The 24,811-nt window shown below is 41.6% G+C and overlaps 2 protein-coding genes across 9 annotated transcripts in view; one reads left to right on the forward strand and one right to left on the reverse strand.

Moving 5' to 3' along the window:
• Positions 1–8,748: 8,748 nt before the first annotated feature.
• On the reverse strand, positions 8,749–11,550 carry TBCC (tubulin folding cofactor C). Its single transcript, XM_013949722.2, has one exon. It carries the CDS (start codon positions 11,496–11,498, stop codon positions 10,431–10,433), a length of 1,068 nt encoding a protein of 355 aa, XP_013805176.2. The 5' UTR covers positions 11,499–11,550; the 3' UTR covers positions 8,749–10,430.
• Positions 11,551–11,620: 70 nt separating this feature from the next.
• Positions 11,621–24,811, forward strand: part of BICRAL (BICRA like chromatin remodeling complex associated protein) — a 48,472-nt gene continuing 35,281 nt past the window's right edge. For 4 of the 8 annotated variants that reach the window (XM_067293125.1, XM_067293126.1, XM_067293128.1 and 1 more), the window contains exon 1: positions 23,879–24,009. Coding sequence is in view for 1 of the 8 variants with exons in the window: in XM_013949883.2 (XP_013805337.1) it covers positions 21,850–21,855 (6 nt within the window). In the remaining 7 variants the exon portion in view is untranslated. Of the gene's footprint in view, positions 11,687–21,625; positions 21,856–22,732; positions 23,052–23,878; positions 24,010–24,811 lie in introns of those variants that run through there. The other 4 variants (XM_013949883.2, XM_013949884.2, XM_067293127.1 and 1 more) reach the window with 3 other exon arrangements.

Raw genomic sequence — 24,811 nt, forward strand, 5'->3', positions numbered from 1 at the left:
AGAAGGAAGAAGGCTCCTAGATAAGAAAAAAGGCTGCTTGAATACAGAAACACACTTCCTCTGCGTGATCCTGGTTTACTCATATCTACAGCCAGGAACACCGTTCGAGTCATTATCCTTCTCTGTTTACCCTAGATGACATCCTGTGGCTTATGTGTTCTGGAAGTAGATAAGCATGTAGTTTACAGTGACCTAAAAAAATTAAACTTCCTATTTTCTATTTACTTTCAGAGTTTGTACAATCTCCAGGCCTTGACAGGAGAGAGGAGAAATGAAAGTTCAAGGAAACTCGATAAATAAACCACAGCCTAAAATCTAGAAATGCTTTTTTCCAAAGTGAGCTGACACGAGCAGCTTATTGGATATTCACGGGGCCAAGCAGGGAACCAGGACTGGCCAAGGAGACACAGAGAGGAGTTGCTTACGCCAGGCAGCAATATGACCCGGGGATCGGGAAGGGAGTCTCAGTCCATCATTGCTAGCTGGCACAAGAGGGGTGCTGCTGCGGTCCTTGGGGAACGCCACTGAGTGTACCAAGGAGGCTGCAGAAGGCAGGGCAGGTCCCACCGCCCTCATGAATGCGCACCCCATTCACACTGCAGCCTGGCAGCACAGGATGGAGACAGTTTCAGCCCTCCTTGGGTTGTTACATTCCCCCTTGCCCTGAGCAGCAGTTTCAGGACAGCACAGATGCTGGGTTTTGCTCTTTTCAGTGCTCTGGGAGTTTTGCTCACTTTGAAGTATCCCCTCCTGCTCCCCCTTTGCAGCCCTCTCACCATGCGGAGGTTCAGGCCTATTGGGAACGGCCCGTGCTGGTTCACAAGTCACCAAAGAAAGTTCTGTAATGAAGCAATTAAACTAAACAAAGGGGAAGAAAAATCTGGTCCCATGAGCACCAAGCCAAAGCAGACAGGCAAGCGCTCAGGTGCTAATGCCGCACATTAGGAAAGAGCAGCCGTGGCATGGGGATTGACCTCATTTCTCCAGGTGGCCAGTGGCCCCCAGGGGGACCTGCAAGGCTCAGCCTGACCCGCAGCCCCTCAGGTTGTCCCCACTGCTTTGGGGGCATCCTCTAGTGGCTGAAAACAGAAGGGCTACAGAAAGCTCAGGGAAAAGTAAAAGAAGTCTTAGTCAGCAAGGGGAGTGCTCAAGAGGAAGGCAGTGTAAAAAATAGTTCTAAAATAGCGCACTGAAAACCAGTATTTTGACAATCTGCCACTGCGCACTTCAATTGATGCTGCTCAGTTACTGTTTGAGAGCTTGGGATACAGGAGATTTCTTTCTTAACGACACAGGATATCCAGCTGCTGCTTTTTACTGTGGTAAGTAATAAAAGATTTTTGTGACGGACCTTTCCCTGGCCAGCAAGCACCAAGTTCTTGTTGTCCTGTGCTCCGGAGCAGAGCTGAGCTGCCCAGGCTGTCCAAAACTGCCAGTGCAGGCGCTATCGCAGGGACCTGGAGAGCAGCTGTTAACTGGCATTTTCTGAAATTGCTGCTCAGCAGAGCTCTGCTGCTGTTGCAGGTGAATAGCAAGTGTGTAAGAGGAAAGAAAGAAGGAAATTATCTATCATCTGGTGCTATTCTTTTTACTTGCTATAAAGTGGATGAAAAGTGCCATTTCTCTTGAGAGCCTGTTAAATATTTTTATGCAGTAAACCATAGCACTGAAAGAACATCTCTCCCGGCTTCTCTGCAAAGTATCGCATAACCCTGCAGTGCATGTTGCTACATTTCACTGACTTCTCCAGGGCTCAGCTAGGAAATACAAGATAGTTTGGAGGGTGTATTTATCTGACAGCTTGAAGTCAGTCCTACATAAATGAACCTGAAATGATTTCCCTTCTTGTCAGTGATGACAGAGTGAAACTCCAGTAAGCGAAAGAGAACTGTATATTAGGTCTGTGAATCACAGAGCTATACACTGAAATACGTTATGCAGTGCACTTAATAAGACAAGAAATAGTAAACCTGTACACAGCAGATGTAAGCCTGGTGTCACTCTGGATATTAGGACGTTTGTATTCAGCAGCACAGATGCCAGTCTGAATACCTGTTACCTTAATAATTTAACATTCAGATGTTCACAATAGATCTGAGCAACTGATAAATCAAAACTATGTGATTGTATTCAGTAGGGTGCTTCCTGTTAGTCTAGGAACAAAAACAGTGAAATAGAACATGTAGCATACACACTTCAGTGCTCATCGATCCCTCCAAATTTACTGTCTCACTCCTCTCCTTAAATAAAGGTAACAGGAGGGGTCCTAATAAATCACTCATAAATAGTTAATGCTTTCTGGGAGATGATCAGTGATTAACCTGATGTCCAGGAAGGGAGGCTCCAATGCTTCATAGTTAGACTTTTGAGATTTCAAATGATACCTTGGCTCATTTGAAGTTGTTACAGAGAACAATCCACACAACCAAAACAACTGAGATTGGGAAATTTGCTGCATTTAACCAAGTAGTTTCAATAATTCAGTACCAGATAGGAGCTCAGACTGGCCAAAACTACCCACATATCAAATCAAATCACCATGCTTTGGAGCTTTAAAAGGGATCGGTGACAGTAAATGCTATATGCCAACATTTCCTTCAAAAAATGAAGTTATGCTTTTAAAAGTTGAGAGTTAATGCTCCCAGCTTATCCCAGACACAGTGCTGACACGTTCTGTGCAAGCTTCAGCCCAGGCACTGCCAGAGCAGTGCTTCCAACAGTGCAGTCTAGCTGAGGAATAAATCAATGCTGAGTAGCAAAAGCCAGAAAAACCTACGCCCGTGGTGGGGGGAGACAGACCTAAAGACAGAGAGAAGGGAGTTATGGACAGAAAAGGGCAATCCTCTCATTCTCAGGGATGCTGTTTGCCCAAGTGCTGTGCTTATCTGAAGGTAGTGCTCTCAATTTGTTCACATTTCCTAGTACTGGGAAGTGCTCAACTCATGCTGGGGCCCATATAAAAATGTAGATAAACTGATCTTATAGATTCAAATTGATTAGCTGAGGGCTGTCTCAAGCAGAACTACCTACAAAAAAAAGAAGGTTATGGAGGATCATCAGGAAGTGTTTTGTGGTGTGGACAGCATGAAGAAGAAAACTATTTTTGCCTGGCATCTGGTCTTCTTACAATTCCTTATTTTGGCTGGGATTTGCCTTTAATTGGGGCAGATTTACTAACTCTTCCTACTTCAAATAGAAAACATTGAAACTGGGCCATAACAGATAAAAGCTAATTGCAGCAATAATGTTTGAGTTATTGGTCCCCTCAGAGGTTGCATATTAAACTCAAATGTATAATTCATATGCCATTTTGGAGCAAAAAATTTAGAATAAAATGTTCAAATCATAATTGATCTGCCAGAACTCCCCAGGAAAGTGTTTGAGTTCAAAATATGTTGTTAAAAAATTATCATTTCTATGGATAACAATGAAATATTGATACCTTTCAGAAAAACTATGCCTTCTAACCTAAATATAACCCACAAAATTATCAGTGAATGTTGAGAGGGAGGAAAAAGTTGTTTTTAATGCAGATAATCTAAGCTGGTATTTGCTATACAGTCTGCTGACCAGTGCTGAACCAACTGAACTCCTTCCAAAGTCTTCGGTCCAAGTCTTCAGGCATATGTAAAAAGCCAAACATATTTAAAAGTCAAATGCTCTTTAAATAGGAATATCCCATGTACCTAAATTATGGAAGTGCTTTTAGTCTGGAAAAAAAAAATTTCCTGGCCTAATCTGTTCCTTTCACACTGCTTTGTGATATGAAACAGGTGTTTTTCTTTGGGCTTTTATTTTGTTTCCTTAGAAGTAGTTATCTTTCATTGCAGGGAAGAAGGTGTCTGTTTCTACCTATTGCAGGAAGTTATTGCGCAAAGATAAGAAATGGTGTTTATGCAGTGTAAGTTGCTAAATCCATGGCTTGGGCTGTTGTGCACAGGATATACAGATACAGTGCATACGAATATACCAGTATTACAGGTAGCCACATGTATGGTATCACGTAGCACGAGAGAGTACAAGCGTACTGCTCAAGAAGCTGATGTTGCCAACAGAGACTGAAGTGCCGCTACATAGTGAGTGAGCTCCTAGGTCAGCACTTGCTGAGTTTGGCCCTAGGAATGCCCAGACCCTGCACACAATAGCACTGTCCGTATGTACAGCTAGGCCTGGCAAGGGTTCAGAAAGCACAGCTCTTCTCTGAACCATGAGATGCTCATTAGCAGTGTTTATTTGCATTACTGTGATGCCTAGGATGTAGTGGTTGCTGTTGAAAGAACAGGAGTTATAAATTCATATTTGTACTTACAGAAATAGGGAAGAAATATGTTGGGAATTGAAAGAAGCTCACAAAAAGCTCACAATATTCATTACTACTGGGGAACATCTCAGCAAAACAGATGGAACCTCCAGTAAATCAGATAAATTAGAATCAGATCATGATAAATCAGATAAATTAAATTAGATCATGATGAGAATGGAAATGTTGAAATTCCACAAGCAGCACAGATTTTTTTGCTGTTCTTGCTATCTTTCCTAATCTTTTCATAGGATCACCCTGTATGTGTTGAAATTGGCTTTTTAGTAGAGTACAGAGGACACAGAACTGATACAAGTTCTCTTGTCCAGATCAGATGGCCAGAATAAAAAGGCTGCACACAAAAAATGTCACATATGACAGATGCAGTTACAACAAGTAGGGAGAGCCTGACAGAAAGTAGGATATATGAGGGCAGAACTGAGCAGCTAAAGGATGATCCACAAAGAGGGAAAGAAACGTACTTGTCTGCAAACAGTTCTCAAACAAAGCAAGTCTGCCCTCAGATCTCACTCTCACAAATCCAGTGGAGAAATCCACTTGGAAAGACAGAAGTAGGAGGTGTGTGAAGGGAAGGCATAGCATGTATGGATAAACACTCCTACTACTGAAGAATGCCTAAGTATTTTGTAACACCTGAAGCAATCCCAGGTAAAGCCAGCAAGATGAGATCCTTGTTGCTATATAGCTATTGCCTAAATAGGAAGAAACTAGCTCACACTAGAATCTACTTAAATGAAACAGGGTTGGATAAAGAGAGAATGCAGATAACTTAATTTTTGTGTCTGGCCTTCAGAGAACCAGGTGCAGACAGACTGAACTGCCCATGGGCTTCAATGGGAACCAAGGGGGACAGTGTCTCTCGGGACTGGATGTCTAGGTGAAATGCTGGCCTCACTGAAAGCAGCAACAAAACTTGCAGTTGCTTCTCTAGAGTCTCTAGAGTCAAGCCCATTTCTCCCATTTGTCTGTTCTATACTATCACCAAATACTAACACGTGAAGCTCTGTGTAATACTGAATAATTGTCTCAAAATGGTTTTCTTCTATGTGCTCATTTGTTGTGTATTTTTGCACAAAACCATTTTATTTCATTCCCAAATGCATACAATCTTTAAAAAGTTGAATTACATTGCTGTAGTGAACGAAGGTAATTACACTTGCTTTAAAGATTTCTGTAAGTCTGTCAACTAGAGAAGGGCTGTCTTATCCAATTGTTTTTCAAAGGTGTTTAAAACAAGAGAAGTTGCTCTCATGACTCTCATTGGAAAATTATTTCTGATCCTCAATCCTCCAATGTTTAGAAACTTTCTGATTTTCTGCAAATTGGCCTTGTATTCAGGGTCAATTTATATCTAGTTTTATTGCACCAACATTTCTGTTTATCTTCATAACACGGTCATAACCATGTCCCTGGCAGGCATTTGTTTTTCAGGCTCTTTTGAAGCCTATCAAAATTAAATTTTTTAGGGCGTACATTTCTAAAGAAGTTCCTTTGTTTAGTCTGGTGGCAATGAGACACAACCAGAGCTCAAATTCTTGAGGAGACTTTGCCTAATACAGGTTAAGGTCCTACTGATAAACTCTCCTACAAAGACAAAAAGGTGCTAATGGTACTATTATTTCATCTATGAGCTGGCACTGATACTCCTGACTATGACTACCCTGATTGCATCTGACAGTGGGTGCTAGCTCCTGGCTCTCTTTCTTATTAAGGGATAGGACAATCACCCTCCCTGAAAATGCTCTTTTGTGGGGTGCCATTGAATTCTGCCTGACCCCCCGCATCTCGCTGTTTTTAGTTTTCCATCCTGCTCTTATGTAAGGGGACTTGGAATCGGTTTGTTTTCAAAGCAGTTCTGGCTGCTTTTACCCTCCCTGTAGCAAGACTGTGAGCCTGATTTTACCAGCCATCCATTCAGCCGTGAAACCTCTTCAGTACACAGGCTTGAACAAAACCTTCACAATTAAATACCTTTTTCCCCCATAGGTTGCTGGGGGAGGGGATTTTTGCCAGTTCTCCCTACCAGGTTACACATAAAGGAAAAACAATCTAACTCCTGACCTAGAAGAGGTTGACAGGCAATTTTCTTCATGTCAGCATTGCTTCTTGTTCCGCGGGAAGAAACAGAATGTGTGCTGCCCTCCTTTCTCAAAGCTGCGATTAGCAGGGATGCAGAGCAGCTCTGACCAGACCAGCACTGCAGGTCTCCTTGACCCAGGAAAGACTGACAGCCAGCCAGGCCTATCTCCTGAAACCAACCGCTACACGAACCCTGCCCAATCTTACCTGTGATTACTTCCCAGGTACAAGCATCAGGAGAATTCAGTAGTCCAGCAACTTGCGACTTCCTCTAACAGCATGGCATCCTTCATCACAAATACCTTGCTTGTGAGTAGCTTTGCCTGGATGCGATGTATGAGGGGCTCCATCGTATGATTGTTTCTAGTCATCTAGAAAATAGCACAAAATCACTCACTTCACTTGTTACAACCAGACACTCTCAGTGAACGTATTTCATAGCTTACATGCTTGAGCTATGTTTTGTCCTCCTGAACAAATAGCTTAGGGCTTACCTGGAGATCAGAAACTATCCTCCTGATGTCTTTTGTCAAGCCTTTGTCAGCTGAGGAGAAAGGTTAGCAAATACTATGAAGCTACAAATATTGTGGACCAGACTCTTCCAGTCTTTCAGTGTTTAGTATCTACTCAGTATGTAGCTCCAATTAAATAATCTCGACAACTCTAGAGTAGTCTAGACCTCTCAAAGTATCACCAACATCTTATTTTCAAAATGTTAGTTTAACTAATGAGTACGTGTCAACGCTCTTATTTAAAAAAATCCATCTCAGTGGAAGAAATTAAAGAATAGCTGAGGAAAACATTTTCATAATGTTTCAACATTATGAAACATAACACTTAATATAAACATAAAACATTTTTGTATTTAATCCTACCATGCTTTTAAATACTTTGTAAGAACTTAATGAGCATATTAATTCTCAGTACATATGAATTACTACTTTCCACTAGATTTGACTGAAGAATGGATTTCCTCTCATGTGAAGAGTAAGTGTATTTTTCTGCTCACAGAATGCTACGACATCACACAAGCAGGTATTTCAAGAATTAGTTGCACTACTGTTGTCACTGTGAAATGTTTTCTCTGGGAGACACAGATCATGCAGATGACAACCCGCTCCTGCTAGTGGTTATACTAATTGCAACTTCCTTTTCCATAGGTATTTTTATTAAAAGTTATTATAAATAGCATTGTAAAAACAACTCATTAGATAGTAAAGCCTAGGTGCTTTTGTTTAAACAAAAAAACTACTGAAAAAGTTGCTAGCTATTTCTATATCGATACAGTCTACAGATAAACTAGTATGCATTTTCTAGTGCATAACCTGTGTTCACACACTATGTGTCTATTAATGTAACACTTCTGCTTCAAAATAGTTCGTTAAATTCCTCCTTGTTGAAAATGATTCTAGATTAGGAAAGTAAAATTTAAAAAAGGTGCATGGAAGCACATACAACTATGTGTGTGTATATATAAACTACATATTTAGAACTATAAATACACATACAAGACTCTGCCTGACCAAGCATTTTCACAGACTATTACTCTGAAATTAAATTGTCTTATGCCATGCTTAAAATCAAGATTCAGTTACCTATTTCTTATTATGAAGGTAATGACAACCCTTATAAGGGAAAAGGGTGCATTTAACAGTAACACTAATTGTCTGAAACATCTCCTGTAATGTTCCTGAAGAATATTACCTAGTAATTTTGGTCTGATGAAAGTTAAATACTTGAGAAGAAAAACACTGAGAACTGGGCTATCAGCTGACCTTTCAAAAAGGAAAAGCCTATCAGGCCAAAATTAAAATCTGAATGTCCTGTTTTTAATTCATGCTCCATTTATTGAGATAGTACTGCACGCTGCCTGACCAGCAAGATCAGAAATTTTAAGGTATGGAGCAGTATGCACTTACATGTCACTTTGTGAAGTGGGGCGAGAAATGCACATCTTCAATACCTGCTACAACCTGGTAGTAATATCTACATTTCTAGATTTACCAGTGTCCATCAACCTAGCAGCAAGTAAAACTGCAAGTGTTTATGGGTTTTGGCTAGCAGAACAAAAGAATTTCTGTAGTTCTTAAAAATTCAGACTGAACAGCCCACAATCACAAAACTAGAGTACACTAGGGGTACTGATTTGCCACAAACAGGGTATGTGAGGGGACCAAAAAAAAATAAAAAATAAAAGAGAGAGAAAGAGATAACTATAGGGTCAGCTTCTATACTTAGATGTACTCATTAAAATTGAGACATTTGAGAACTTCATATGATAACATCCCTTTAACAACAGATATTAAAAAGATACCAAAAAGTACCAAAGTAAAGCAAGACTAAGAGTATTGTCTTTAAATTATTTTATGAAGCTGTCAGTGCAAAGGAAAACCATCATTAAAGGGGTATCTGTAACGATTCAAAACAAATACTTAAAATGCAAAATCTGATTCAGTCAAGAAGTATACATTGGCACAAGTAAACAAACTGAAAAGTTGCAAAAATATACATAAAAAATTTTTTTTGCTTTTAAATTAAATACACTGAAAACAGATAGATGTTTCTCATCTGCTCAAAAGCAGTCAAGTACTCAAGTGAAATTCCAAGTACTCATAGGAATGATGCAATTTTTGACAGTTTAATTAGTATTCAATTTCCCTTACAGAGGCACATATATGATGGCAGGGCAGCATAAACATTTTGTAGTTTTCTTAAATACAGCTCTGAGCTGTTTCTTAGGCATGATAAACAACATGATTCTTTCAAAATGCCACAACCTAAGGAGTGTTCTTGGAAACCTAAAACTACTACATACACCTTATGTATGGGGATTGGTCACTCACCATTCACAGGCACTGTAAGAAGATCATGCCACAACATAATGCTGCTGCTTTTTCTGGTACTGAACATGAGTGAAGAAATAGAGACTGGGAGAAGTTACTGTATTACTGCCTTTATGCAAGATAATATGAAATTTTGAATTTGGAATACAGCACTTTGTTACTGCATGTAAAGTGAAGTGTTAATTCCATGGGAGTTAATAAAATGTGGAAACAGAGTGCTATGAATTACGCTCTTAGCACAAAAGAGCTTATAGTCTGATATGCAGGCAAAACGGGCATAACAGTAGGTCAAATCTGAACAAATCCCTACCCTGAAGTCTCACACTTACTGTATGCCTTAAAAGGTATGCTCAAACACTCACTCATCTCAAGTCAAAACTGTTAGTTTACAGAAGGAGCATCCACTCACATAAGTTTCAGATTGTGAAGTTTTACTATTTATATAGTCTCTACAGGTTAATTCCAACCAATCATTTATTAATATCATATTAGTGGAACACTGAGTTTTCACTGAGACTTTTTTTTGCTTTAGACTTGTTACCCAACTTGACATAAAAGCCTAACAGAAAACTTGTAGACCTCATCCACATCAGCACAACCTGGTTCACATTTAAAGCAGTCTAGGATTGACATCAGTCTCCTATAATGCCCGCCATTGCAAATTCCCTCTATAAATTTACCTCCATTAGCTCACAAAAGTCCTCTCCCCCATTCACTGTAACATTAAGCTCTATAGCGTATTGTGGTTGGTAACTTAAGCACCACAAAGATGGGAAAATTTTGGTATTTGATCTTTCCATTCCAGTACAGCTTGTACTACTTGCAGGTAATTCATATTTTGTCTGGGTGAGTGACAGCAGCATGGCTCTTAGCAGAGACTCCCTCTCATTTGTGTACTAAGGCCCCTTGCCCCACCTTCCTCAGGAAAAAGCCAGCAATGAGGTATTGCAGTAGTGGGCAAATTTGACAGTGGCATACAGAAATTATAGCAGCAAGTTGTTTCAGAATAGTAAACGACATTTGACTGGTACTTTTAAATCACTGAATACAGTCATACACTGTAATTCACACTTTAAATACCAAATGCAACTGTTTTTTTTATAGTGAATCAGAGACCAAAGTCCTCCTGCTTGTGAATGAATGCATTTTGATAGCACTTCTCAATCAGCACCAAGCTGCCTCTGCAGTCAGTCCCAGCAGGTGATCCTCTCCTGCTCAGGAATCAGGCTCCAGTTGGGCGAAGGCTCATCCCTCACCAGCCAGTCAAAGTCATCCACCATGTTCCAGTTGTTCCTGTTTCTGTCCAGCCCAGAAGACTCGAAATCTTTCTCGATACCAGGGTAGCTCCAGGAGTAAGGGGCGAAAAAGACCTTAGCGCAGTTTTCGATTACGGCCCGGCTGGTCACCTGCACGTAGAACCGACTGTCGCAAGTGCGATGGGTGCGGAGCTGCTGGCAGGCCAGCACCAGGAGGCAATCCCTGCAGCCATCCACCAGCACGGAGGTGGAAACGGGCCCGCAGAGCACGGTGCAGCCCCGGCAGTCCCGCACCCGCAGCGTGTTGGCGTTGCCGCGGAGCCGCACCCGGCAGCCGCGCAGCTCGGAGAGCACCACGTCGCGCTGCAGCAGCTCAGCAGGGCCGAGCTCCAGCTCCTCGCCCTCGGCCCGGCTGAATCCGCAGAGCAGGGAGCCGTCCGACTCCCCCTCGGCGGAGCCGTGGCCGGGGGCTGGCGCGGCGGCCGCAGGCCGGGCGGGCTCCGCAGGGCGCTGCTCGCTGCCCGGGGCCGCTTCCTTCTTGAGGGCGCGGAAGGCGAATTTCTTCTTGGGCTGCAGCTGCTGGCGCCTGGCTGCCAGGGCCCCCTGGAGCCGGGCCACGGCCTCCTGCCCCTGTCGCACCTCGTAGGGCGCCAGGAACCGCACGCTCTCGGTCAGCAGCTTCTGCAGCCCTTGCAGGCGGGCGGCCGCCTCCTCCAGCTGCTCGGCGGCCGCCGCCGCCGCCAGCAGCGCCTCCACAGCCTCCCGCTCCCGGGCGAAGGCGGCGACGAAGAACTCGCTCTGCTCCTCCTTCACCACCTGCGCCTCCTTCTTCTGCCGCTGCCGCTCCACACCCTGCTGCCGCTCCGCTTCCCGCCGCTGCAGCCGCTCCGGCAGCACCACGACGGCGGCGGCGGCCACCTCCGGCTGCAGCTGCGCCGCGAAGGCGGCCGGAGTCCGCAGCCCCTCAGCGGGCGCCGCCGCCTCTCCCGCTGCCTCCATCTTGCTTCCTCTCCTCCCCACCGCTCACTAAGCGGCTCGCTGATTGGCTACCGCCAGCCCCAGCTGCGCGGCCGCCGCCGATTGGCGGGCTGGGGGCGCCTGGCAGGAGGGGTGGGGGAGAGAGAGGAGGGCCGGAGGGAGGGGTCTCCTGCGGTTTTAAAGGGGCCGCCGCCTCTCTGCGGGATGGGGTGAGTCCTGGCGCCAGGTGCCGCGGTCTGCGGGGTTTGTTATCCCGCTTCCCAAATTAGCAGCCGGGCTATAAATAACCCCCTGCCAACCCCCCCCCCCCCCCAATCCCTTCCCTCACCGTGCGCGCGCGCGTACGCGGCCGCTCCGCCCGCAGCGCCCGGCCCGGCCTGGGGCGCGCGCGGCGGCGCTGGGCCGGCGGCCGTTGGCCCGGCCCGGTCCGGTCCGGCTCGGCGCCCGCGGGGGGGGGCTCCGCCAGGAGGGCGCTTCCTGCCGCCGAGGGGCGCGGGAGGCGGCGGCGGCGGCGCGGCCTAGCCCAGCCCAGGGAGACCGCGGCGCTCCCTCGGCGGCCTCCGCCGGCCCAGGCCGCGGCCCGGGCCCGGTCGCTGCCCCTCGCGTGGGAGCTGCCTCCTGCTGCCGTGCTGTGGCGCGCCGCTACGGGAGCGGGGCGCGCGCGTGCGTGTAACACTTGGCGCTGAAAGCGCGGTCAGGCCGCGCTGGCGTGCGCGGAGGGGGTGTCCGCCGCGCGGGCCGCTTGCCGCCGGTGAGCGCCGCCTCGGAGGGCCGGCTTGGGTCGTGCTCTCCGCAGGTCCCCCGGGACACCCGGGCAGGCGCCAGGCTCCCGCGCGGGCGGGCGCGGGTGCCCGCGGAGCGCCGGGCCCGGGGGCGGGCGGCTCCTCCGGAAAGCAGCATCTGCAGAGGTCATCAGGAGGCTGTGTAAACGCGGTGCTCTTAATAAAACTTCCCTATTGCTTCCTCTTCTGCGGTAGTTTGTGAAAATGGCTGTTTATACTTACAGATAACTGCAAAGGTGCTGCCAAATTGGCTTTTTCTTCTTAGCTGTGTATTTGATCTCTTGATTGTTTTACTTTGGAAAACTGTTTAGAGGAGGAAAAATGTGAGAGCAGTGCCTGGGATTACAATACCCTAGAAGGAGGTCTGTATGAGAAGTCTATGTAGAGAGCTATGACAAGGAAAACCTTTTCCTTACATGTTTCTTTAAATTTTATAGTTAAGAAACATGTTTTAAATAAATTTGCAGCAGGAACATAAAAATAAAGTACACCTTCTGGCTACAAAGTAGAAAAGTGACCATCATTCTGATGTATTCTTTTGAGAACTACCATATCTCAATCTCATGGGATGTTTTTGCAAAGAAGGTTGACGCAAAGCACCCTCTTAAAACATACGACAATAAATGGAACTGCTATGTAGTCCTACAAATATCTCCCTTCCCTTGACGTTTCAGAATTGCCTAAAGTAACTCCTACAACTATCCAGTAAAATAAAAATGTGATAAACCCAGAGAAGATATTCTGAATTTACTATCCTATATTTGGTGGTAGCATGCATTTTTTGGTTAATGTTACCAATTCCCTGTTTGGAAGTATAGCTTGTTCTATCACTTATAGTTAAGGCAAGTATTTAATCTGTCTTCTCTCAAGCTATTGGTTTTTGTCTCTTGAGGAACACGGTTTAATTTCTGTGTCAGATGTGATATAATATCATTAGAGGGTAGGGACTATCTGAACCTTATATATAATAAAGTCAGCCCAGTTAGAATGGCAGAGGAAAAGGCAGTGAAATGCCTTTACATCCTTGTAATGCATAAAGGATGTGCACAAAAATAGAGAGATGATATTCATTTTTCATTGTCATTGTTAAAATACAAAATAAAGGGATATCAAGGGATTGTCTAATAACAGTTCTGCTTTGGAGCAGGTTGGTAAAGCATGCCACAAAACTAGTGCATGACAAAGTCATTGCAGAGGATCTACGCTGCCTTTTTGATTTCCAGCAAACTAGAGGTGATAGTCTATTCAGTTGGAATATGGATGGATAATGTAGTGTTCAGTGCATTACAGCACTTAACTGTCTCAACGCTGGAAAGCTAATGTGTTCAGAATTTCACTTCTGAAGGATGAGATTTTGAGTCTTAAAAATGAAAGCTCTTATGCTGTAGAAAAGAAGAACACTCCATCATGAGAAAGAAAAAGAGAATACTTCAAGATTTTTTTCTAGAAATGTATTAAATGATGTATTTAGTAAGACTTAGACATTTTTGTTAATAAATAGCAGTCAAATCTGTTTCTAATATAACCCAGTAATGTTATATTAGGCATGAATATGGTACAATTAAGTCACTGTAGAAAAAAAAATCCTTTTTTGTCCTGTTTCATAAGAAAGGTGTATAAGTTTCATTTTAATTAGCAGTCTTTTTTGCCTTGTGTTCCCACCTAGTGTAGGTAATACAGATAGTAACAGTGATATACGTGCTTAGCACATATATGAGAATATTCACAGAAAAACGGTCTTCAGCTGTCTTCAGTATCGGCAAATCCAGATGCTGTATTGGAGCCTCTGTTGGTATGACTTTGTTACTCTTGCACAAATGTGAACGGGCAGATGAACTACAGTAGGTAAAATAACTATTTGAAAAGATTACAAGGAAACACTAGTGTACACTGGTCAAATTAAATGTAAGTCTATATTTTAAGTTGCCATATAATGATTACTTTTTACTACATTGGATCACTTAGAAAGCTAGGTATGCTAACTTGTATTTTCTAGAAGTGGTTGGAGATTTAAATTAATGAGGATCAAATACATTTGTGAATATGAGCTTCTGGGAGAGAGTGAATCTTTTTGTATTGCTAATGCACACAAATGATTTTTGGGTTACAAGCAAAATAACCCCAGATACAAGAACGTGAAGTGTATGACCATAATGAAAAATTAAAAAGGGAGCAATAAAATTCTTCCAACCTTCTCATCTTGAGTTCCAAAATTACTTTTCCACACTTATAATTTGAGGCTTCAGTATAATTGATAGTGGTATACTTTTTTTTTTTTGTGGTAATACAAAGACTGACAATTTTCTTCCTGATGCTGTTGTCAGCAGCATTTATGTTTGAAGGCTGCTTAACATGCTCCATTATATGTAGTAGAGAAGGGAGGGTTTATGATTTCCCAAACGGTAACCACCTGAATAAAAAGTAAGTCTAGCTCAGGCTTGGACTTTTTTGGTAAATTGCAGGAAGCAGTTTAGCTGTTTGAGAATATTAGATAAAAGCAAAGCACATAGTTCTGTCTATGTTATAATTTTTTCTTACATTTTTTTCCTGGAAATGCTTTAGTTCCTCTCTGCTTTGAAAGTAGATAGCAGTTGTTTCAGTCAGACCTTTTGCTGTCATTTGGACTACACAGTGTGATTTGCCTTATGTGAAGTTGCAGCTTGCACATGGTTACTTGGGTCTAGCCCTATGGGACTTGGAAACATAAGCTACAATACATATGCTTCCAAGTTTCAGTTGGTATCACATGGTTATAGGTCTTGAATGCTATCTACATGGAAATACTGTACTGATTTAAACTAACTCTGAACAGTATTAACTCATAGCCTTTTGAAGTGAAATGCTGTATTGCATAGGTCAGGTGAAAGTTCAAGATCCTGTCTAATTCCATCATTTTTTAAAGAAGAGTGGGGTATGTATAAAAGCGACATCCACAGAGGCAACTAGGTGTCCAGCCTCATATAACACATTCTTAAACCTGAGAAGGATACCTCAGTTCCCTAGCTTGTGAAGGTTAGGAACTGCATAGCTGTGGCGTTATCTGATGATGTAGGTCTCTCAAGCAGAGGAAGGAAGTAAATGCAGGTATTCCTTATCATAGGTTATGTACTCCAGCACTGACTTTTTTTTATTCCAAAGGGTGATATGTGCACATTGCATCATAACACACAAAAAGTGCTATTTGGTCTTTTAGCTTTGCTTTCAAGAAAAGCAGCAGCTGCTGTGTCTTGCATGGAGCTCAGTCTGATAGATGTGATCTCTGAATGCCTGTTAGATTGAGCTTCTCCAGATGAGATTAGCAGGCACACATAATTACTTCTGGCTACAGAGCAGGTATTTCACTGGCTTGCTCAACCATAGTATTCTACTGCCAGTTTTAGCAAGGACTCTTTGGACTTCTCTGGCACTGTGATCAGGCATTAAAGTGAGATGGAAGCTATACTGTCATTGGCTTTAAGATACTGTACACTGTACATTTTTCATAGTGGAATGGGCTTCAGTAAAAGTGACCGTCAGGGCTCTGTATCTTTGTGTTCTGCTTTTGAAAAAAATTAACAAATTCCTTTAACATTACAGTTGTCATACTGATTGTTTTCCAGAAAAAAGCTTCTGTTTGGATTAAAATGATATTCTTTATATATGTGGCCATATGGAAAGGCAAGACAATGTAAAATACTGGTGTTTTTTAGAACTCTAATTAGAGAGTTAGAGCAACAACTATAAAACTTATTTGGTGCATCTTAATTGCTGTGAGTAATGTGAAAGCTTTGAGATGTAATCTTTGGGAATGCTTAAGATACTAATTATATACCAGCCAGTCAATGTGCACTCGTTTTGAAACGAGTCTGTGCTGGTCCCTTCTGAGAACTAGGTGTTCCAAATGCCAGAGGTGGAGAAACATTAATTTGTACGAAAATGAATTATCCTCCAAAACCAGGAACTGACTTCAAAGCATAGCATTTTATGACAAGACGCACTTCAAGATTAATAAAGCGAGGCCCAAATACACTAAACACAAAAGATTAAGCCCCAAAGAGCACATAGGTTTGGTCCAAGCCTAGCTTCTAACTGGTGTTTAGTATTCTAACTTGCTATTTGACAATAGTTAAATTTCAAAGTCCAAGCATAAAACCCACAGATGCTGTCTTATGGACTCTGTGCTTATTCTACGTATCCTTTTGAGGTAGCTGTTTTCTTAGTTCTGGAGTTCCTCCTTTTTTTTTCAGTACCTTACTTTAAATTTCAGATGGTTTTAAAATTCTTGAGTTTTAAGGCATTTGAGAAAACTCTTCTGCTCTCAGACTAGCAGTTCAATGGACTACCTAGTTTCTATAGTATATCGAAGTCTGCCATTTTGGAACTGTGAATCTGAGTTTCAAACCTATTCCATTTATCTTTATAATTAATTTAAATTGAATGAACTTGTAATCATTTGATCCAACTTTACTGATTTTCTGTTAGCTCTCCTGTAATATTTTTGTTGGTTAACAAAACTAAAGTTTTATTCTTTCTGCTTTCTATTCTCTTTATAAAAAAAAAATCTGTAGGCTATCATATTCAAGGAAGACTGCTTCTTCCTATTATTTGTATTTGTTCTTTACTCTAAATCTGGGAAAGTAATTTCTGTCATATTGATGCGCTTCCTAGTGATAGTAGTAAGACATATTACAGCAATCTTTATTCATATCCAAATCTTACCCAGCTACTTTCTAGAAGGCTCCCAGCAATATGCAAGTAAAACCTTTCTCAACCATTCTTCTCAAAAGCTGTGACTTTATTCATAATACCACTTCTCTTTCTTATTTTGCCTTGTACATGTACAATGATAACATAGCGTGTTTGTATTTCTTTCTTTCCTGAACATGAATACTTTTGGTATGACTTAGTATTCCATTGTATTTGTTATCCCTATAATGTCAGGTTGCATGTTTAAAACCTCCATTTTTTGTTTAGGTTCCTTCTATTAATGTTTTTTTTTTAATCATCCACAGCACCTCAATTGCATTAGGAGTGGTCCTTTCATTAGCTTCATTATCTGGCTGCTGTTTTTAAGTAGTAGTACTTTCCTTTTTTTTTTCCTCCCGTTTGTGTCCATCTACTCATTAATATGCCTTTAACTATTGCTGTATCCTTATTTAATGTTTTTTTTCCCCTCCCATTCATCTATGCTAAGCAAGCTATGGATATTATACAAGCTTCTCCCAATTTTCTACACTGTGTTGTAGTTTAAATTTCATCTATAAATTTTGGCAGTCTTAGTTGTGGAGATTATTTTTTGAGATACTGTAGTAAAGTTCTCTCTTGAGAGTTGTTTTTTGGTCAATGCATTCTAGTGGCTGAATATCTTAAAACTATTCTCCTAACTCGGGAGATAGAGCTATTAATGTTTCATTCTCCTTTTTAAGGTACTAAGGTACTCTAAAGTGAAGAATCTGTGACACCATTTAAATACTTTACCTAGAGCATGGGATAGTTACACTTGATGTATTCCAGTAATAATTTTGCAATGTCATTTGTTTCAGTGTGAGCTCCAGTCACCATATTTTTCTCTGTTTCTACTGATAGCCTTTCAAAACTTAGGTCCACATCTGACAGAAACATAGTTCTGCAGAATCTGTTCTTCAGATTCATCAAAACCCCTGCACAGTCACCAGTCATACAGACCTGTCTTTTTCTGGTATTGCTGTAAATCTCGTGTTCTGAGGTTCAGTCTTAGTTACCGTCTCTTGCCATCCACATCCTAGCCAATCAACCTTTAAGATATTTATTGGTTAGATATTCATGTGTTTGATATGATTGATATTGGAGTCATACAGCTTTTATAAGTTACATTATGCAATTATGAACCTGGTTCTGCAGGTAATGTTTAGTGCAAGTAAGGCATTGTATCAGGCTGAAATCTGTAAGGTTTAGGAAGTTTTTACTGATGGGTGATCTAAGTATTGGTGGTAACTATTCAAAATTTGACAGGAGTTCATAAGGTTATTGAAGAACTGTATTTTGCATGTGATATGTTGTATTTATATTCCAAGCTAAAGCCCTTGTTTCCCTTCATGCTACTATGTTTGAGTGCCCTACTTTTGAACAACATTGTGACTTCTACTTTTCTATTGGTTGTACTTTTTAATGATAAGCTATTTGTTTCTGCGCATTTGTGCTTATTTATGCTTATCTAAGTTACTAATTGTTAAAAGAAATATGTAGTTGGAGAAATGGTGGGTCTGATGATGAGCTGATACAGAAACATGTTAAAGGATGGAAAGGTAAAGAAGCGTGGGAGGAGGAAGTGCCAGCAACTGAGCTGTAGTAGTGCGGGATCTGGAGGCAGCCTGAGGGAGCAAGGCTGCAGTGGAGTAGATGGCATTCTTTCCCACCTGATGCATCTCAGAAAGGATGCAGTGAGTTGAAGTTACAAAGGAATTATTCATGCAAGAATCTTAGGATGACTCTTGAATTCATCCTTTAATGTAAATAGCTTACTCCTAAAACTTTCTTCTGAATTTGCTGCTTCTTGATCTTCTTTTGGGGTACTAATTTGTGATTGTACAAGAATGGAAATGCATGTAATGTAAAGAGCAGGAGAAATGGGAAAAATAATAATAAAGTAACTTGACCTAGGAGAAACCTGGAGACAGAAAGGAAGGGAGAGTGTTTTGTATCCCCTTATGTTCTCCCTCTCAATATCTAAGCCTAATTTTCACTCCTGTGTACTCTGTCATCCCAAGGCTATATATCTCAGTTGACTCCAAATGTCATTTGGTGTCTTTGCACACCTATGAGAGCAGTAGTTATTACATTTGTAAAATGTTGAATTTCTCTATGGCATCTAATATGAAGAATAAGATTTTGGTTGAGTAGGACTGCTCTGGGCAGGTGGCACTGGGGTAGAAGAACGCTGACACATCAGGTCTTCTTTTCTAAAGTAGTAAGGCAGTGAGAAGAGGGGGAGCTCTTGGGTGATGATATTCAGTTCAGAAACACCATGTGATTGTCTTCAAAAAGCATGAATATTTAATTGCAAAGGGCAACAGGTATTCTTTACAAACATGGTTTGGAAAATTCTGTAGTACACCAGTACAGATTACACTACAGATGAAAACAGAATTCAAACTTCTTAGTGTAAAATGTAACATTAATTTTAAGTGCATACTTCAATTCAATCTGACCTATAAAGTCACATCCAACTCTTGATTTTTTTATTCACTGTTTCTACCTGAGCCACACTTGTTTCTGAACAGAAGTAAATATAGAAATCTATGCAAATTTGCTTCTGCAGAGGGAGTGGAGGGCTATAATGGGTTCTGGTTTGGTTTTGTTCACTCGGTGACAAAGTAAAGGGTTTGCATCCTTAAACTCACTGCCTTATGTAGATTGAGAAATCTAGTAGTTTCAGGGTGCCTCACTGTGTAGACATTATCTCTCCTTCCGGTTTTGTACTGTCTCTGTTTATCAAGGTTATTACTAACACTGCTTTGAAACATCCTTCAGGGAAAGTAAGTGTAAATTACGGTACGATCTGATAATTTATGTACACTTTCTGGTGTTTCTTATGATAAGGGAATCAATTCAGAATCATTTGTCTTCTTCCTACTGTTCCTTCTTTGTATTGCCTATTTCCTATTTGTGGTTTCTGCAGGACTGGGAGGGTAAGAATGTACTGATCAGCTATTCTGCCTCATAGCTGTGTCCTTCCAAAGCACAGCTCCTTCCTGGTAGCCAAACCAGGAGAAATTTTCGGTAGGGGGGGTCTCTCCAGGTCAGAAGTTCTTACTTGAGCAAAATTCTCTGAAGTCAGTGATGCTGAGTAGGCTTTAATTCAGGGCAGAGTTTGGCCCCCTGAAACAGTTGCTGGAGTTAAGGACCTTGGAGTTTGGCCTTTTTGATTTGCTTGCACTACTTTCAGAAGTGTGTGTTGTAAGAGCAATTAGGATGCTGAGCCCTTTGACATGCAGAGTTTTCAGCTGTATGGTTGGCTATTCATGTCCATCTTGGATTTATAAAAAGTGAAGTTTGTATATTGGCTGATGGTGTAGGTTGTGCCATGCTTATGTTCAATTTGTCTGGACTGCATGAAGGATCTGTTAGACTCATGTTAAGGTCTGTTTGCTAGGGCTTGACTTTGCTGTTCAGGGAGTGATTTGAAACTTCACCTGAATTTTCTACTATGGCTGGGCATGTAAACACGAATGGCAGGTGAGTCTAGGCTTTAGCACATGTTTGGAGCCAGGCTTAACCTTTGTGATCCACATTTGAGTATGAAATGGTTCAATTAATTAAAAAATAACATAACCAGATTTTCATTAAAAACAATGCTTAGGTACTGATTTTTTTTTAAACATACAAAATCTGGCCAACTGTTTCTTGGAGAAGTTCCACTTCTTACACTACCCATAAGTGTTTTCATGTCATTGTATTTAAAACCTAAAAACTTAGTGTTTTCTGAGATGTAAAGCTAATAAGAATGTGTTGCTAAATAAAGTCTTCAAATCCTTGTCTCTAAGGAGTTTTAATAAAATTACTTTAAGAAAAAAAAAGGCCGCTGTGTGTAAGTCCTTGGGAATTAAAATTATTAGCATAAAAAGGGTCTTTAGATTCCTTGTTTTAAAATCATTAGCATACATATCTCTTCATGCTAAGAATCTGTTTTCAATCAAAATATTTTTGTTTTGTTTTAAATAAACTAGGCTTTTAAGATCTGAATTAAAAAAAATGTATTTTTAATGGAAGAATATAGTGAGCATTTTAAGTTGAATTAGTTTTGTATAATAAAAAAGCTTCTAACAAATTACATTAATGCTTTTAAGTGAAATAAGTTGTAGAATTGTATCAGTGAACTTTCTGTGCTGTAAGCTTTGAGTCAAATCCAGCATTTCTAGGTTACCCCAAACTTTTTTTTATGCAGCTGTCTCTGGAATTCATGTGTCATTTATTTCAACCAAAGCTGACAGAGAAAGAATATATTTATATATATTTGAAGTCGCATACTTCTAAGAAGATGAAATCTCATCTTTTTCAAGGTGACCTTTCATTATATCTATTTCTGGGGACTCCCCCCACCCCAAACTGTCTAGTGCTTGCAACTTTAATATGAAGAAAATTAACCAAGCTCTGTTAAAAAAATGCTTTTAGTAGAAAATATCAAACTGTTTTTTCTTTAAGCCAAAACAGACCAACTTTTAACCGAAAGTAAACAGTTCAGGCACGTATAGATGGTCAGATCTGCAGTTTTCTTAAAAAAAAAAACCCAAAAAACTAAAAACTACTAAACTTTTTAAAGGGACTGACTTTCAAAAATGAAAAGCGAGGAGCGAGCTGGAGCCGGGAGCTCGCAATGTCAGCGTGGCGGCTGCGTGCCTGTGCCTGTGCTGTGCCGTGCTGTGCCTTGCCTTGCCGGCGCGCTGTCTCTCCGCGGAGCTGCGGCTCCGGCTCCGCTCCCTGCTCTCCTCTCTCGCTCTCTTCTCTTTCCCCCTCTCTCGCTCTCTCTCTTCCCCCCTCCCTTTCTCGCTCTCTCGCTCTCCCTCTCTCTCTCTTACACTGCCAGCCCCTGATGTGATGGCGAAGAAACCCCGTTGACAAGGCACTGCTTTTTCATGACGGTGAGTTTCCCTTTGAGTGTATTATAATTTTGTGATAAAAATTTCAAGGAAAAAAAAAACACACAACCTCCTTCCTCCCTTCCTTCGGGGAGGGAAAAGAGAGGGGGGAAATCTATCTCCAGACAGACAGAAAAGAAAGAGGAGCAAATTAACAACCAGGAGTTGCCAAAACCAGGATATTAGGTTTCAGCCCAGAGAGCTATTGGCTCTGGGGCTATGTATATAAATATATATCTAGAGAGTGAGCGAGCGAGAGGGGAGACAAGGAGGAAGAAGAGGGATATTTTGTGGGTGGCTGTTGTTTGGGCAGATGTGGATTCACATGGAAATGAACTATATATTTCTTTTTTCAGCGAGACTAGTGGTGGTGGCGGCTGCTGAGGGCACTTAAAAAAAAAAGTTGTTTCTTAAAATAAAGGCGGAGGGGGGGGAGAAGAGAGATAAGGTTTCAGGTCCAGGCTGATAGCTGCAGAGAGGGGAGAGGTTTGGGGTGGGTTTTTTTTTTCTTGCTGATGCCATGCAAATTCAGGAGAGGAGGGAAGAAAAATCTCTTTTAATGACTCATTGATTGAGCCGGTTTAAAATTAGTTGTTGTTGTTGTCTTTTTTTTTTTTTATTTTCCGCCCCCTTGATGGCCATCAAGAGAGGGAATGAAAGAGGAGAGGAGGGAGAGAGAGTGTGTGTGTGTATGTGTGAGTGTGAGAGAGAGAGTGAGACGGAGAGAGGGGGATAGAGAGAGTGTGTGAGGGAGAAAGAAAAATAATCTTTTCAAATCTCCTCCCTCTTTTTTTTCCCCCCTCGTTTCTTTGCTTTTCTCTAAAGCTCTGTGGTCTGTGAAACACTCTTTCTTCCTCCTCCTCAGGAAAATGGAGACACTTCGTCTCTTTCCTGACTGTGGAGCTGGGAAGGATTTTTCTTTTCTTTTTTTCTTTTTCACTCCTGGCTTAATTTTTTCCTTTCCCCCCTCCACTTGCCACCACCCTAATCTTGTCATTTCTTTGAGCTTGTGTCTCAGATTTGTGCCTGCTGGGGATTTATTTTTCACTCGTTTCCTCGTTTTCAGTGTCGCCACTAGATTTGATTTGATTTGTTTGATTCTTTATTTGCAATTTCCTCTGAATTGCTCTGTGCTTCACGCTTTTAAACAAGGAATGGAAACGGTGCTCCTTTTTGTGTGTGCGCGAAATTCTTGGGCGGTAGGTTTGGGCTAATGCGCTTTTTTCTCCTCTTCAGAACCAAGTTTTTCGATGTGCTTTTTTTTTGTTGTTGTTCCTTTTGGAGAGAGAATATTTAACTGTAGTGACTCTATTTAAAGCATAACAATAAACCGACTCTTTCTGGAGTAACCCGTTTGGTTTTCCTTTAGAGTGGGTGTGAATCTGCTTCTTTGTGCTACCGGATTATTTTCCATATTCAAAACAATGTTTTATAAATATCGTTTTTTACTTGTGGCTAAAAAAAACAGTAGTTGGTGGGTTGTTTAGGGGATTTGCTGAAGTACTCAGTTCACTTTTATTGGGTTATGGGGGGTGTTTAAGTGCCTTTTAAGTTGCTTTTGACATTAGTTGCAAAATTCACGAACTGCGGATTATGGCAGAAGACAGATCTATCTATGTTTTAAAAAAAAACGAACAAAATCAAACGACTTATAGAGGACATATTTGTATTTATTTAAAACTGTTATTAGAGCACCACTGGGGTAAGGAAAGAATGAGATTTTGAGGCCTTTGCTTTCCCTGATTCTCCGCTTCCATCGCCCCGATTCTTCTCGTCTTTTCGGGGTCTAATAATGTTAAAATTAAAAAGGATTTGAAAGGAGAGGGGAGAGGTCCTCCAGCGGTCGCTCTGGCTGCGCTGGGCTTGGCTGCGAGCGTTTGCCGTGCAGGTCCGGGTGCGTGTGGGAGTGGGAGAGAGCAGGGAAGATGGCGCTGTCTGGCTTCCTGCCAGCGTTTGTTGCGCAGTTTCACTGTGACTCTCCTCCCCCACGGGCGCCATTTTAAGGTCCTTTCTGCTGTGACTGCGCCGTGCGGGGCGTTGCCGCCGCACCTCTCCCGAGCCGTTTCTTCTCTCTGTGTGTCTGAAATGTTATCCCGTCGGTCCGAGAAATCCTATCCCTGAACTCTCGAGTTCTGTATTTTTCTTTAGGAAATCGATGTAAGAGATTTTTTTTTTCTGTGTGCTTTGCGGAGAGAGGGTTCTTTCTTTGTTTCCAGGGGAATGAAAAAGGAGGGTAGAGTCTTTCAGGCAAAGGATGTTTCAGGAGGGAGCCCCATTAAATCTGTTATGTTGAATCTGTTCATTTTCAGACTTCCTGCATCCCTTCAGTAACCCTGGGTCATGATCCTGTGAGCTATTAAACTTACTTAATTTGTTCCAGAGGCCTGAGTGGGCCTGGGCCCCTAGTTTTTAAGCCTGTAAGCATGAGTTTACGTCTTGTTTATATACACCTCTAAAGTCTGTTTTTTTGACAGAGTATGCATCCACAGTTGAAGAAGGGGAAAAAGTAGGTTTGAAAGAACATCCTCTTCCACTGAATGATCTGATAACCAAAAATTATGACATACCAGTAAAGAAGAAACCTATCTTTAAACAGTGTTCTAGTGTAACACATATGACAAAATAATCATCATTAGAGTACTAAGGAGCCTTCAATACCCTTAAAAATCTTTGCAGAATTCAAGGGTGAATAACTTCTTGGTGGCTGAGCACATTACTCCTGTTGCTGTTGCTCTTCTGGTAGGCTCTTTTTTTTTTTTTGCTTGCTTGGGCTGATACCTTTTCATGATGAGTTTTTATTCCACATAAAATAATTTTTCTTCCAAATGGTTTAAACTTCACGGCTCCATTTTAATAGGCACTTTAGGTTTTGTTTTGGTGCTGTGTGTTTTTTAGGGAGAGCACCGAAAATTGTCTTATATTTTTTTTGATCAAGACCCCTCAGTTTTTTGACCATTTC

The sequence above is a fragment of the Apteryx mantelli genome, chromosome 3 (assembly GCF_036417845.1).
Source record: "Apteryx mantelli isolate bAptMan1 chromosome 3, bAptMan1.hap1, whole genome shotgun sequence".
NCBI lineage: Eukaryota > Metazoa > Chordata > Aves > Apterygiformes > Apterygidae > Apteryx > Apteryx mantelli.

Excerpts from the sequence above, each read along its gene's own strand:
- TBCC (XM_013949722.2), bottom strand. The coding sequence starts at position 11,498 with ATGGAGGCAGCGGGAGAGGCGGCGGCGCCCGCTGAGGGGCTGCGGACT.